The 14,044-nt window shown below is 42.8% G+C and overlaps 1 protein-coding gene across 10 annotated transcripts in view; it reads left to right on the forward strand.

The window, feature by feature from the left end:
• The window catches only part of LOC143988215 (uncharacterized), a 191,110-nt gene that overhangs the window by 79,093 nt on the left and 97,973 nt on the right, over nt 1–14,044 (forward strand). For all 10 annotated transcript variants that reach the window (XM_077487602.1, XM_077487607.1, XM_077487608.1 and 7 more), the window contains 8 exons: nt 171–220; nt 1,336–1,515; nt 8,420–8,560; nt 10,107–10,226; nt 10,360–10,565; nt 12,326–12,404; nt 13,162–13,335; nt 13,466–13,567. In XM_077487602.1, coding sequence (XP_077343728.1) covers nt 171–220; nt 1,336–1,515; nt 8,420–8,560; nt 10,107–10,226; nt 10,360–10,565; nt 12,326–12,404; nt 13,162–13,335; nt 13,466–13,567 — 1,052 coding nt within the window. The remainder of the gene's footprint in view (nt 1–170; nt 221–1,335; nt 1,516–8,419; nt 8,561–10,106; nt 10,227–10,359; nt 10,566–12,325; nt 12,405–13,161; nt 13,336–13,465; nt 13,568–14,044) is intronic.

Genomic DNA, 14,044 nt, shown 5'->3' on the forward strand with positions numbered 1-14,044 from the left:
CTTGAGTATGTAATGAGAAAATATGACTTCTAATTAATGCATATAGTAGACTATATATACCTATAAACTCTACATGCAAACAAAACGGATTTGATTATACATATTATCCGTTTTACAGAGATAGCTAACAAAACTGAACTTGATAATAATTTTTCCTTATCTTTTTCTAGTGGCAATGGGGATTCATTTTTCAAGAGCAACTTTATAAATAGCAATTCAGGTAGGAACCATTTAAAATATGTTTGTCTGCAAGTCATGGCCCCCTTAGGAAATGTTTTTGTAAGTTTAATTTTGGATAACTCCAATTTAATCTGGTTACATATTATTAATAAAGGCCTTTTTTAATTGCCTGCACCGAGAATAGACGATAAATGGGCAGCGATGCATGCAAATCGGGCTCTACTGCACTGCCCAGTGCTGACATACAGTATATTTACCTAACAAGAGCAGCATGCTTACAAAATAGAAGATCACTGTATCTTCAAAGTGTTGCTGCTTCTTCATTGTTCAATCACAGGCTTGACTTGGATTGGTTATTTTGCTTATCTACATTGTAAAAAAATGAGGTCAATGGACCTGGCTGTTTCATTTTCTTCAAAGCTGGCTTGATCGGTCATTTAGATATATGTGTTCCCACTAACTTGCCTGTCACACAAAATAAGTAAAGGTGTACTGAATCATATGTGCAAGGCAAAAGTTCTGTTTTTGTATTTCATTGTATATGACATTGATATCCAAAGTAAATATAGTTTCAGTTTCCTAACCAAAAATTCTCTAATCTTAAAGTAAATCAATACTACTGACTTATATATACATATGATGTAATTCAAATGACAAATTGTCATAATAAACACCATTTTGTCATAATATACAAAATATATCTAATCATATAAAGCTTATAGGTATCGATATGCAACTAGTGATTTAAAAATAGAAAAAGAAAGTTGTGCTGCAAAGTTTTTTATTTTATAAAACATATTCCTTACTTTTGAGTTTAAGCTTAGTTAAAACAGAACTGAAAATAAAATGCTAGAAGGCACAGTTATGTTGGTATGTCTCTTCTTTTCCCCAAAAATATGCCTGCTACATCTGTAAGATACTAAAGACTGGTGCCTGGTGCAAGGATATTGCAACTCCATCATGCAACCCCATCGTATATACCAGCATTTCCTTATTCAGTTCCATGACAAGGATTTTATACTGGGGACTTGCTTTCAGTAAATGTTCATCTGTCCAATGCAACAATTAATGATCTACTAATGCCTATTTGTTATATTTATAAGCATTACATGTCTGTTTTTCTTCAGTATAAAAATTTTCTATCTCTAATTGCAGATTTGCAAGGTCTCAAATTATATTCGCTGAACAGTACACATCTGGATAACAGTCGTATGAATTGCCTGAACTGGTACAATGCTGAGCCATCGCCTTCATCATGGAATTCAGGCTTGCTCTCTTGTCCTTGCTTATACAGACAAGGGATCTCTGATTTCCGGTTCAGAAGAACAAAAGCAGGTACAGAAAGCATGCACAATGTATTTTTAGTACCAAAGTTATCAAATTAAATTGGATGTGATTATTACTTTGGGCAACTATACACTTTCATTAGAATTATTATTTACATTTGTAATTGGAAATGCAGCATATATAAATGTTGGTTGAACACATAGGATTAAATATATATGTTCACATTAATCATGGGATTAATATAGTAGTTAATAATGGGACCATTAACTCTTACTAGTTATGATGACACCCGGAAGTAAGGAAGTATCACTTTGGAGTAATTTAGATTTTCTTTTCTTTTTTTTGGGGCAAAAAAAGCTACTTTCCTCACTTTTTGCTTTCATTTCCCATCTTTCCTGTCCATTCTTCTGTACATTCACATCTCTTTACTTTCTACTTCTCTTCCTATCTTCGATTTTGGTTCACTTTTCCACTTAATTGGCCTTCTTATTCCCCATTGTTCTGCCCTTTGCCCTTTCCTGCCATTCCTTTCCACACCTGCCCCATTCTCCCTCCTTCTTTTCTTTCCATTGCTGTCCCTTCTCCTTTTCATTCCTCATTGTTCTTCACTTTCCCCTTTCTTCCTAGCTCTTACACTTTTCATTCCCCATCTTTCTTCTCTTCTCCTTTTTTTCCATTGCTATACTTTCTCCTTTCAATTACTTCATTGTTCTCCTCTTTACCCCTTCTTCCTACATTTTTTTTTTGCACTTTCCATTCCCCATTCTCCATATTTATTTTCTTTCCCTTTTCTTCCCTTTGTTGTTCCTTGTAATTTCCTATTTTCTTCTCTTTTCTTTCAATTGATTTGCCTTTCAATTCCCCATTTTTGTTTTATGCTCCTTATTTATTTGTATTTATTTGTTTTTCCCTTTGCTTCTAATTATCCATTATTCTATTACAAGTTTAAGGCCTTAGGAATGTATAAATCATACTTAAAGTGTATCTAAAACTAAGACTGTGTGTTAAGAACTTCGGGTATTGAGTCTGACTTAGTGGAAGGGGACCTCTCTTACGGCTCTGGTTCTGGTCTCACTGGAATGGGAACAGAGAGACCGGAGCACAGTGGGGTAGGAGAGTCCAGCCAGGTGCAGCAGCAGGTGTCAGGAGATGAGGATCCTCTGAAGCAGGAACTCTCTGTAGCGGAGAAGCAGAAGGCTGCAGGCCACTGGATCAGGATGGATGGATCCTCCGGAGGTAAGGTAGCAGATACAGGAACAGGCAGGAGACAGCAGAGGTATCAGGTACAAGCAAGGTTCGGCAACAGGTAATCAGTCCAAGAAGAGTCAAACAAGCCGGGGTCGGAGCAGGAGAGGTCAGCAAGGTCAGACGGAGCCGGGTCAGATATCAGATGGGTAGCAGGTAGGTAAACAGGTATTCTCAGGCACTAGCTGCAGACGAGACAGCACAGAACCACTGCAACTGCGCCTTTAAAAAGGGCCACTGGCGCCAATCGAGCTAACGCTCGTCCGTGCGTGCGTGTACCGCGCGCACATACGATCGACGTGCACCCGCGCGCGTTGGAAGACGCTCGTGCCCACGACGACCCGCGGCACGAATGCGTGTGCGCGTACGGAAAGTCGATCGTACGGAACGGACGGATTCCTGACATTGCCCCCCCACAAGGGGCAACCTCCGGGTGCCCCAAGTGGCTCTTTTCTCCGGGTGTGTAGCAAAGAAGGCTCGGATCAGTCTATCGGCATGTATATTGGAAGCAGGTTCCCAAGAATTATCCTCCGGGCCGTAGCCCTTCCATTTAATTAAAAACTGACCTTGTCCCCGTCGTTTTCTGAAATCCAGAATGGCCTCCACTTCAAATTCCTCGCTGCCATCAATCAGCACGGGATCAGGTGGCCTTGTTTCTCTACCAGGGAAGGGATCAGGTACAGCAGGCTTGAGAAGAGCTACATGAAAAACTGGGTGTATTCGCATGGAATCAGGCAGGGACAACTCATAAGACACCTCGTTAATCCTCCTCTTAACGGGAAACGGGCCCAGAAACTTGGGTGCCAATTTCCTGGAGGGACATGCTAGTTTTAAATTAGAAGAAGACAGCCATACCTGGTCCCCGACTTGAAGGATCAATTCACCCCTTCTTCCACGGTCAAAACTCTTCTTGATGTCAGCCTGAGCCTTGGTTATGACCTCCTGCAGGGTCCGATTATTCTGCTGGAGAAAGGATACCGTATCCTGTACTGCTGGCACATGAGATTCTGTAAGAACATCGGGGAGAAAAGACAAGTTAAAACCGTAATTGGCAAAGAACGGGGACTGCCCGGTGGTGGCATGGCTGGCATTGTTGTAGGCGAATTCCGCCAGTGGTAACAGGGAAACCCAATTGTCTTGGACAAAAGAAGAGAAGCACCTAATATACTGCTCGAGGGTCTGATTGGTGCGCTCCGTCTGCCCATTGGTCTGTGGGTGGTAGGCAGAGGACAGGGCCAAATCGATCTTTAAAGACTCACAAAGGGCTCGCCAGAAACGGGAGGTGAACTGAACCCCTCTATCGGACACGATATTGGTGGGCACCCCGTGGAGCCTGACTATTTCTTTAATAAAGACATGGGCAGTCTCGGTCGCGGAGGGGGTTCCCCTTAAGGGTAAGAAGTGTGCCATCTTGGTCAGACGGTCACAAACTACAAAGATGGCAGTGCAGTTCTCAGACGGGGGAAGTTCCACAATAAAATCCATAGTGATCATCCGCCAAGGGCGGTCGGGTGCGGGAAGAGGTTTAAGCAGCCCCCAAGCCCGAATTCTGGGAACTTTATTCCGATTGCATACGGGGCAGGAACTTACATACTGCTTGCAAAACTCCCTCATTCCTGGCCACCAGAAGGAGCGCTGTACCAGTTCAAAAGTTTTACGGACACCAAAGTGCCCAGCAAGTGGGTGGTCATGAAGGAGGCCCAGAACCTTAATTCTCACATCTTCGGGGACGAAGATCAGGTTATCCTTCCAAAACAAACCTTCTCTGGATGCTAGTGAGAGTCCCGGGGGACAGGAAGATGTGGAGGAAGCACTCCTTAGCAGAGACACTAGATCTGGCTGAATGAGTAGGAAGGTGTTGGCAGGGAGGATGGTATCCGGGGGTGTGATGTCCTTGGGGCTGTCAAACATACGGGAAAGGGCATCAGGTTTGACGTTTCTTGATCCAGGGCGATAGGTTATGTGGAAACAGAACCGGGAGAAAAAGAGGGCCCAGCGGGCCTGCCGAGGTTTTAAGCGTTTTGCGGTACGGAGGTACTCGAGGTTCTTGTGGTCCGTGTAGATGAGTACGGGGTGTACCGCCCCCTCGAGTAAGTATCTCCACTCCTCCAAAGCAGACTTGATGGCAAGTAACTCCCGGTCGCCCACATCATAATTCTTCTCCGCTGGAGAGAGTTTTCGGGAAAAGAACCCCACGGGGTGCATCAGGTCGTCTTTACCTAAGCGTTGGGAGACCACTGCCCCTACTGCTATCTCGGAGGCGTCTACCTCCAGAATATAAGGTCTAGATGGATCCGGGTGGCTAAGGATAGGAGCAGAGGTGAACAGGTCCTTAAGTCTTTTGAAGGCGGCCTGGGCTTCAGGGCCCCAATGGAAGCGCGTATTCAGTTTGGTGAGCTGGGTGATGGGCGAGATAATGGCTGAGAAGCCCCTGATGAATTTTCTATAAAAGTTGGCAAAGCCCACAAAGCGTTGGATGCCTTTCTTGTCAGAGGGGGCTGGCCAATCGAGGACAGCAGCGACCTTCTGCGGGTCCATCCTGATGCCCGCTGGAGAGATTTCAAGGCCGAGGAATTGGATCTCCTGTTGTTCGAATTTACACTTTTCGGCTTTAGCGTAGAGGCCATGTTGTCGGAGCAGAAGCAATACTCTGCCAACGTGTCCCCGGTGCTGCTCCAGGGACCCAGAGAAGATCAGGATGTCATCGAGGTATACGATGACGAAGATATCCAAGAAGTCCCGGAAGACGTCATTAATTAAGTGCTGAAAGGTAGCTGGGGCGTTACATAACCCGAAAGGCATCACCAGATACTCGTAGTGCCCAAAACGAGTTCGGAATGCAGTCTTCCATTCGTCACCTGCTCGAATGCGGACCAAATTATAGGCTCCCCTCAAGTCTAGCTTAGTGAAGATGGTGGCCGACCTTAGCTTTTGGAAGAGTTCTGGAATCAGGGGTAGAGGGTAGCGATTTTTAATTGTGACCCTGTTCAGTTCCCGGTAGTCCACACAGGGTCGAAGGGTCTGGTCCTTCTTAGAAACAAAAAATATTCCAGCCCCGGCAGGAGATGTAGAGTGCCGGATGAACCCCTTTTGGAGGTTCTCAGAGATGTATGTCTTCAGAGCCTCCTGTTCTTTCTCGGACAACGGATAGACTCGTCCAAACGGGATCTCTGCCCCAGGGAGGAGCTCAATGGGACAGTCATAGGGGCGATGCGGGGGTAAGGAATCAGCCCCCCGCTTACTGAAAACGTCCAGAAACTCATGGTAAGGCTCGGGGACGGATTGACATAAGTCCAGATCTGGGTCTAGGCTGAGAAGAGTTCCGGATTGTTCAGAAGCCCCTGAAAAGCAGTGGTCCAGGCAGTAAGAGGAGAGGAACTTCACCTCCCCCGAAGTCCAGTTAATGGAAGGATTGTGGGCCTGCAGCCATGGGATGCCCAGAATCACAGGAAAAAGTGGGGATGAAATTACATCAAGGATCAGTAGTTCCGTGTGTTGGCAAAAGGTGGAGGTAGGTAGTGGAAGGGTCTCCTGGGTGACTCGGCCGGACTTAATCTGGGAACCATCAGCCAAGAAGATAGCGAGTCCATGGGTCTTTTGCTTAAGTGGAATGGAGTGTAGGTCGGTGAAGGCGGAATCAATGAAGCAACCGCAGGCTCCGGAGTCAAGGATGGCGTTGACGTGGATCGTTCTTCCCGAAAGCTGAAACGAGAGCAGAAGGGCGACATGGAGAGAGTTGGAGGGAGAAATACAGGTACTGCGAGACACTGAAGAAAGGCACTTACGTGACTTCACCGGACAGTTGGCCACATAATGTCCGGAGCCGCCACAGTATAGGCATAAGTTCATCTGACGGCGGCGGGCTCGCTCTTCAGGTGACAGGGAAGGTCGGAGAAGTCCAAGCTGCATGGGTTCCTCAGGAGCAGGAGGCACGCTGGCAGGTCCTCTTTGAGGGAGAGGAGAGAAGAAGGGTGTGGAAGATGGGGTCCTGGCCGTCATCCAGGCAGGTCTCAGTGGTTGGGAGGAGCGTTCGGCCCTACGCTCGCGAAGTCTGCGGTCTATCTGAATGGCCAGAGCAATCAAGTCCTCTAAGGCGTCGGGAGCGCCAACGCGAGCCAACTCGTCCTTGAGACCTTCAGACAGGCCCATGCGGAATTGGTGTCTAAGGGCCGACTCATTCCACTGGGTATCTGCGCTCCAGCGTCTAAAGTCCGAGACATAGTCCTCGGCCGTCCTACGGCCTTGCTGGAGCGCAGTTAATGCAGATTCTGCGGTGGCAGCCCGTTGGGGGTCATCGTAAAGCTGTGCCATCCCTTCGAAAAAGGTGGAGAGAGTCTGTGTAAGGGGGCTGTCATTCTCCAGGAGATGGTGGGCCCAAGACTGAGGTTCTTCTTGCAAGAGAGAAATGACGAAACCCACCTTAGTCGCCTCCAGCGAAAAAGTCCTGGGCTGGAGGGCAAAGTAAAGCTGGCAGGCGTTGCGAAAAGCCCGGAACTTGGAGCGATCCCCAGAAAACCTTTCCGGAATGGGAACCCTAGGCTCAGGTGGGAGCATCATGACAGTCGAATGAGCTGCAGGCTGGGCAGGAGGAGGCTGAGGTGTGGTGTCTGGAGACCCTGAAATGGAGAGATGCTGGACCCGCTCCTCCAATCTGGTGTAGCCATCCTGCAGGGACTTCACGGCCTGGGTGAGAGCCGCAAGGTGAGAGCAAATCTCCTTCATGGCGGAGGCCCCTTCCGCAGACTCAGACATGGCTGTCTCGTACTGTTAAGAACTTCGGGTATTGAGTCTGACTTAGTGGAAGGGGACCTCTCTTACGGCTCTGGTTCTGGTCTCACTGGAATGGGAACAGAGAGACCGGAGCACAGTGGGGTAGGAGAGTCCAGCCAGGTGCAGCAGCAGGTGTCAGGAGATGAGGATCCTCTGAAGCAGGAACTCTCTGTAGCGGAGAAGCAGAAGGCTGCAGGCCACTGGATCAGGATGGATGGATCCTCCGGAGGTAAGGTAGCAGATACAGGAACAGGCAGGAGACAGCAGAGGTATCAGGTACAAGCAAGGTTCGGCAACAGGTAATCAGTTCAAGAAGAGTCAAACAAGCCGGGGTCGGAGCAGGAGAGGTCAGCAAGGTCAGACGGAGCCGGGTCAGATATCAGATGGGTAGCAGGTAGGTAAACAGGTATTCTCAGGCACTAGCTGCAGACGAGACAGCACAGAACCACTGCAACTGCGCCTTTAAAAAGGGCCACTGGCGCCAATCGAGCTAACGCTCGTCCGTGCGTGCGTGTACCGCGCGCACATACGATCGACGTGCACCCGCGCGCGTTGGAAGACGCTCGTGCCCACGACGACCCGCGGCACGAATGCGTGTGCGCGTACGGAAAGTCGATCGTACGGAACGGACGGATTCCTGACACTGTGTTGTTACATTATAAGCACTGACCCATTTTGGCCTAATTCAATAAAAGACCAGCATTTTAATTCGTAAGTACTGTAACCTATAGCGACCAAACATAATTCCCTTGCTAAAGTCAGACTAGTTGCTGAGCTTAAAGATTTGCACTATGCGCCTTGTACTCTTTACTGAAAGAAGTTTGTCTGTTTATGTCAAATATAATTTTTAGCTGCAGGCCTTCAGCATTGTAATTTAGGCCCTATGACTACTTTTTGAGTATTTCTAATGTAGTTATCTTGTATTTGGGACTTATAGGTGGGAGCAACACAATCAGTTTGCTCCGCAGCACATCTCCCAATCGATTGAATGCTGGTATAAGGTGTGTGTACTACCAGCAGAATCAGCTCCTAGAAGGGTTTCAAGAAAGAGCTTGGATCTCTGCATCTTTAAAACCTGGTAAGTGAAAATACTGGGGTTTAACAACCTTTCTTTTACTCTATATTATACCAAATCTCCTCCAACCCTAAACTTTGAAACTACAATTTTTACTATGTATCTAATCCAGTTATTAAACTTTATACATGTTTATCTTTAGCTAAAATGTGTTAAACTAATATATCCCAAATTACATGACTGTTATTATAGTATTCACCTCCTGTTAATATACTGAGAAGCCTCATTTCACACTTCATACATTCTACTTAACTATAAATCTATTGTATGACTCTTTTTATTGCATTATATTCAATAAAATATTTGAAAAAGAAAAAGAAAATACTGGGGTTCTTTTACTTTTTCCGTAAAGTTTGAAACATTCTTTTAGTAAATCAATTCCATAGACTCTAGAATTTATGCCAAGCATAGAAACAGTGATTATTTACAGATCGTTAAAGAAAATACTCAAGTTTTTGCTGAATACTCTTTTTGAGGTATTAATTTAAAGTTTAACTCTATGCAATAATTTTTGGTAGAGTTGGGAAGGGTTAAAACGCCTGTCAGTGTTTTTATTGCTTTTTCCCCATCAGGGATATTTCTCTTCACATTATCACCAAAACAGAAAATAAAAAGCATTATCTCTTCTCTGGGGACAAAGCTAGAATAAAAACTTTTTTATTAGCAGACATTTTCTTTCACTTTCTGTTCTACTGATAATAGTATCAAGGAACGTGGGAAAATCTCCACGATGGGGTCTAAGACAGCAATAAAAACAGTGGTGAAATCATGGCTACGCAAAATAATTTTGTATTTTGCAATCTTGCTTTTTCACCATACTGGAGCCTTTTCTTGCTAAATGTGGATTACTCAGCATTTTCAGGGATCTTACAGGAAAGAGTATGAGGGCACCCCCTGCAGTGCAGAAGCTGGGGGTACAGTGAGTATATTTACTTTTATCCCACAGTTTATTTGTTTCCTTTAATGCAGTAATTCCTCATGAAGGAGGAACCATGAGGTTAAATGGGCCTTGTTTGTTAGTGCAAGGTCCGCTTTCATTCACTGTCCATTGTATGAAAATGTCTATTGGATGAACTATGATTATCAGTTTAGCAGGAAGCAGACTAGTATCTGTAATAGGCAATTATGGCTGACAATGTATACATGTGCCCTGAGACAATTAACCAATTAAAGCATATGTGAGTTAATTTATATTTAAATGGGCAGAATACCAACCTATTAAATTTCTCACTTGTTGTCTAGTTGCTACTTCACTTTACATATAAATCCACAAGACTAGCCTAAATCATTGACACTCAGCTCTTTTATTCATTCTTTATTTTGAGTTGTAAAGTATAGATAAAATATCCACTACCCAACGCCCCCCCCCCCCCCCATTAAAACTAGCTGAGTGTCAATAATTTTGTCTGATTTTGTAGATCTATAGGTGTACATATAGCTCTCCAAACTGAGCAGCAAGTGCAAAATGTTTTGCATATGTTTAAAAGGTTTAAAGATTCTAAAGTCCTTGGAAAGTCAGTTTTCATGTTTAGCACACTTTTTTCCTTAGACCCTGAACTGAATGCCTTTGACACATGCTGCAATGGAGTGGATGATCCCCAGTTTTGCTCTATGTACATGCAGAAGAGAATCCCAATCAACTGCCGTAATTACAGGCCTTTAGTCCCTGGTAAACTATTTACTGTTCCTTTATTCTACAATCAATAAAAAACAAATATAAGTCTACATTATAGTAAAGGCTTTATTTTTCTCAAAACTAAAATGTTTCCAGACGTACACACTAGCTATTTTACCTTTTACAGGATGGATGTTTGGCGATCCTCATATCACAACCCTGGATGGTCTCAGCTACACTTTCAATGGACTTGGCGATTTCACACTTGTTAATGCATCAGCTGAAAATATCAACTTCATTCTACAAGGACGTACAGTGCAGACTGGCACTGCACAGGCTACCAACTTTGCAGCATTTGCTGTACAGTACACCTCCAGTAATGGCAGGGTTTCAGTAAGTTCCATTAAAATGACAATTGTCACATTTCAGCTTAAATAAATAAATATTAGACATGGCTTAATGATGTTGTAAAGCAGAAAATCAAGAACAAAAAAAAAACAAAAAACAATACTAATAATACTGTGTTGAAAGTGTAAAGGTGTAGGAACTTTTCCAACAAAAAAAATTAATAAAAATGAATTATATGTATTAGGTTTCTATTTGCACTCTGAACTGAATGATGCTAAAAAAGCATATACAAGTACATTAACGCTGATTTATTAAAAGAGTTGTGAATCTTTATGTAAATATTCACTTCAATTTTCCAACTGCAAGTTCCTGTTTACTTATTTAATGTCTGGATAATTGAAGTGAATATTTACACAATTTTATTGTAGGAAGATTCTCATCTCTTTTAGCAAATCAGCCTCTATATAAATTACATCTTTATATGCTTTATTATTTGTGTGTTTTAGTAATTGCTTAAATAAGCTGTGTTACTCTTTGGACTTCATGCGTGTCTTGTGCATCTGTACTGAATACGTTCAAATGGTTAAAGAGACTGTCAGAAGATCAAACTAATTTAAAAATGTATGCACATATCTGCAGTGACCTTGAAAACCTTGTAATTATGGCCAAATACTCCAAATACTGGTGTGTTTTGACAGTCCAAAGCTATGGGACTTAGCCGCTATCTGCTGACCCCCAACTATTCTTATAAGCCCATCACTGTGTTGCCTTACTGTCCAATAGGAATGTGCAGGAGGCAAAAAGAGACAATTAACTTTGGTACAAAAGTGTTAGAGCTTTGCCTATCATAAATAAATAAGGAATACATGCAAACCATTTGGTTTAACCGCTTAAAGACTACCCCATAGCAGTTTTACTGTTACAGGGTGGCTCCCCTGTGCAGAATCACATATATACATGATTCTGCACTTCTGCTTGAAGTGGGCACGCACACAGAACAGGGCAGATGCAGTGCTCATAGAGCCCCATTGCTCGGCTACCAGCCCTGACCTCATCTGACACGGGTGCCCATCAGTGTCTCTTTGACAGAGACTGCTACAATGCATCATACGGTATTGCACCAATACCTAATTGGACACTGGGCAATCTACACTGTCTTTCATTACCTGCCTTCAACCAACACACTTTGCTGACCCAATCCTGGTCCGTTGGACACATTAAGCACAGCTGGATCTAATATGGCTGTATAGCCTCCAATTACTTTAATTTGCTGAATCCATTGTTATCAATATCCATGGACTCTAACTCTGAGATTGGGAAGTGTATGATGATGTGTATGGGTGTGCGTGCAGCTGCTTGATCACTAGTTAGACAACTTTGTCTCTTTTTAACCTTTTTATATTTGGTGTTGGTTCCACTTATTGCCTAATAATTTTAGTATTTTGTGTGTTTTTCAAATAAAGCTGCTTGAATTGACCATAGTTTCCTATCTATGTGACATACTTGAAAGTCTCTTTTTCCTTTTGTATATACCGGATATGGTCACAGGGACTGCACTGTATACATTTATGTATTGTATAGTAAAAGGTCTTACAGCAGGGAAAGTTCTACAATACTACTATCTGCTAATCCTGTAGTGGTTGATCTGGGTTTCTCTTTAAAAAGTTTGGTCAAAACTAGCTGTGAGAGACATCTTGTAGGGTGCATGGATAAAATGGCATCTTGCTGTAAAGGACAAATGCCGGACTAATACATCAGAACTATCTAAAATGTAATATAATTTCTTTCTCTGCTCTTTTTTACAGGTAGAATGGTATCTTCAAAGTAATGGCAATATATCTACCCTTATGAATGGGCATAATGTGTCATTCACTTACTCAGGAGGTAGGTACATAAATACCCCTTGATACAGTGGAAAAGGTGACAGTTCATTTTACAGTCCATAAAGTTTACATGAGAGCTATAAACAATTATACCATTATGATTTCAGAGGTTAGTCAGATTTGTAAAAAAAAAGTTTTGGAAGGTAAAATAGTTCAAACACAGTAAGTGATATATGAAGCTTTTTTTTTTTACCTACCAAAGGATTTATAGTGCTGTGACCCCAACACCCTTGCCTCACTGCATAGTAGCCAAATGTTTGTCTACTTATTGGTTCAGCTTTACACCCATCAGATAATTCAATCCTATGTCACCTGGATGGTTGTACCTGGGTAAATGGATATACCAGTTTGTGAGAAGACCTCATACTTCTTTAATGAGTTTTTTTTTTTTTTTTTTTTAGGAAATTGCTATTTAAGCACTAAAAGCCTTAATTTGTTGTGATGATGCAATATTTTATCTTCCAAAATATTATTTACCCTCAACACAAAACACTCAACAGATGTTCTAGTTCATGCTAGTCAGAAGATAGATGTATTCTGAGAAGTAATAACCCAATCAATAGTTTACCATGCATGCAGCAAATCTGTCTGTCAATACACAAAAGTTTTAGTAAATAAAATAAAAAAACTCTGATAGTACAGCTGAGAAAATAATGTGTACAGCTTATAATACCATCAATATTTAATGCCTTTTGTGACTTAACCCTGTTGTGTGCTACATAAATGTAACAATCTGTGTATGTTTTTCTGATTTGTAGACATGGATGCTGAGATTAATGACACCAACCCAACCGTCTTTTTACTTAAAAATGACTCCATCACTGCAACCTTTGAAGGGATTCTGTCTGTGTCAGTGTCTCAGTATTCTGGGATGTTTAGTGCTGTCTCCAGTCTTCCAAATGAGTTTCTTGGTAAAACGAAAGGATTGCTAGGTATGTATCTATCTTATACGGAGAGTGCTGATTATGCCGTGGACCCAGCACTCACAGGTTCCCATTATACCCTACGTTATACATTTCTTGTGCATTATTAATTCTTGTTTACTAACATAATATTTCATAGGTACCTGGAATAATAACCAGAGTGATGATTTCACAAGACCAAATGGCACAACCATCCCCTCAAACAGTTCGGAACAAGATATCTATAATTATGGATTGCTATGTGAGTGCTTTGTTTGACATTATCTCATAACATCATAAGCTTGGCTTTAAGAATCCATTTAAACAAATCTTGGTGGCATTGGGACATCAGGAGCCTTATTATATACACAGTTTGGTGATTTTTATTCATCACATTTCTTTCATAAAAGAATAGGATATATATCTATCTATCTATATATTACACTATATTACGATGCCTGCCTTTACACATACATGAACTTTAATGACATCCCAGTCTTAGTCCGTAGGGTTCAATATTGAGTTGGCCCACCCTTTGCAGCTATAACAGCTTCAGCTCTTCTGGGAAGGTTGTCCACAAAGTTTAGGAGTGTGTCCATCGGAATGTCTTCCAGAAGGACAGGACAGTCAAGTTCTCCCAACCTCAAACTGGCTCATCTATGTCTTTATGGACCTTGTTTGTGCACTGGTACACAGTCATGTTGGAACAGGAAGGGGTCATGCCCAAACTGTTCCCACA

The sequence above is a fragment of the Lithobates pipiens genome, unplaced genomic scaffold (assembly GCF_037356315.1).
Source record: "Lithobates pipiens isolate NorthernLeopardFrog02 unplaced genomic scaffold, aLitPip1_a1.2 Scaffold_18, whole genome shotgun sequence".
NCBI lineage: Eukaryota > Metazoa > Chordata > Amphibia > Anura > Ranidae > Lithobates > Lithobates pipiens.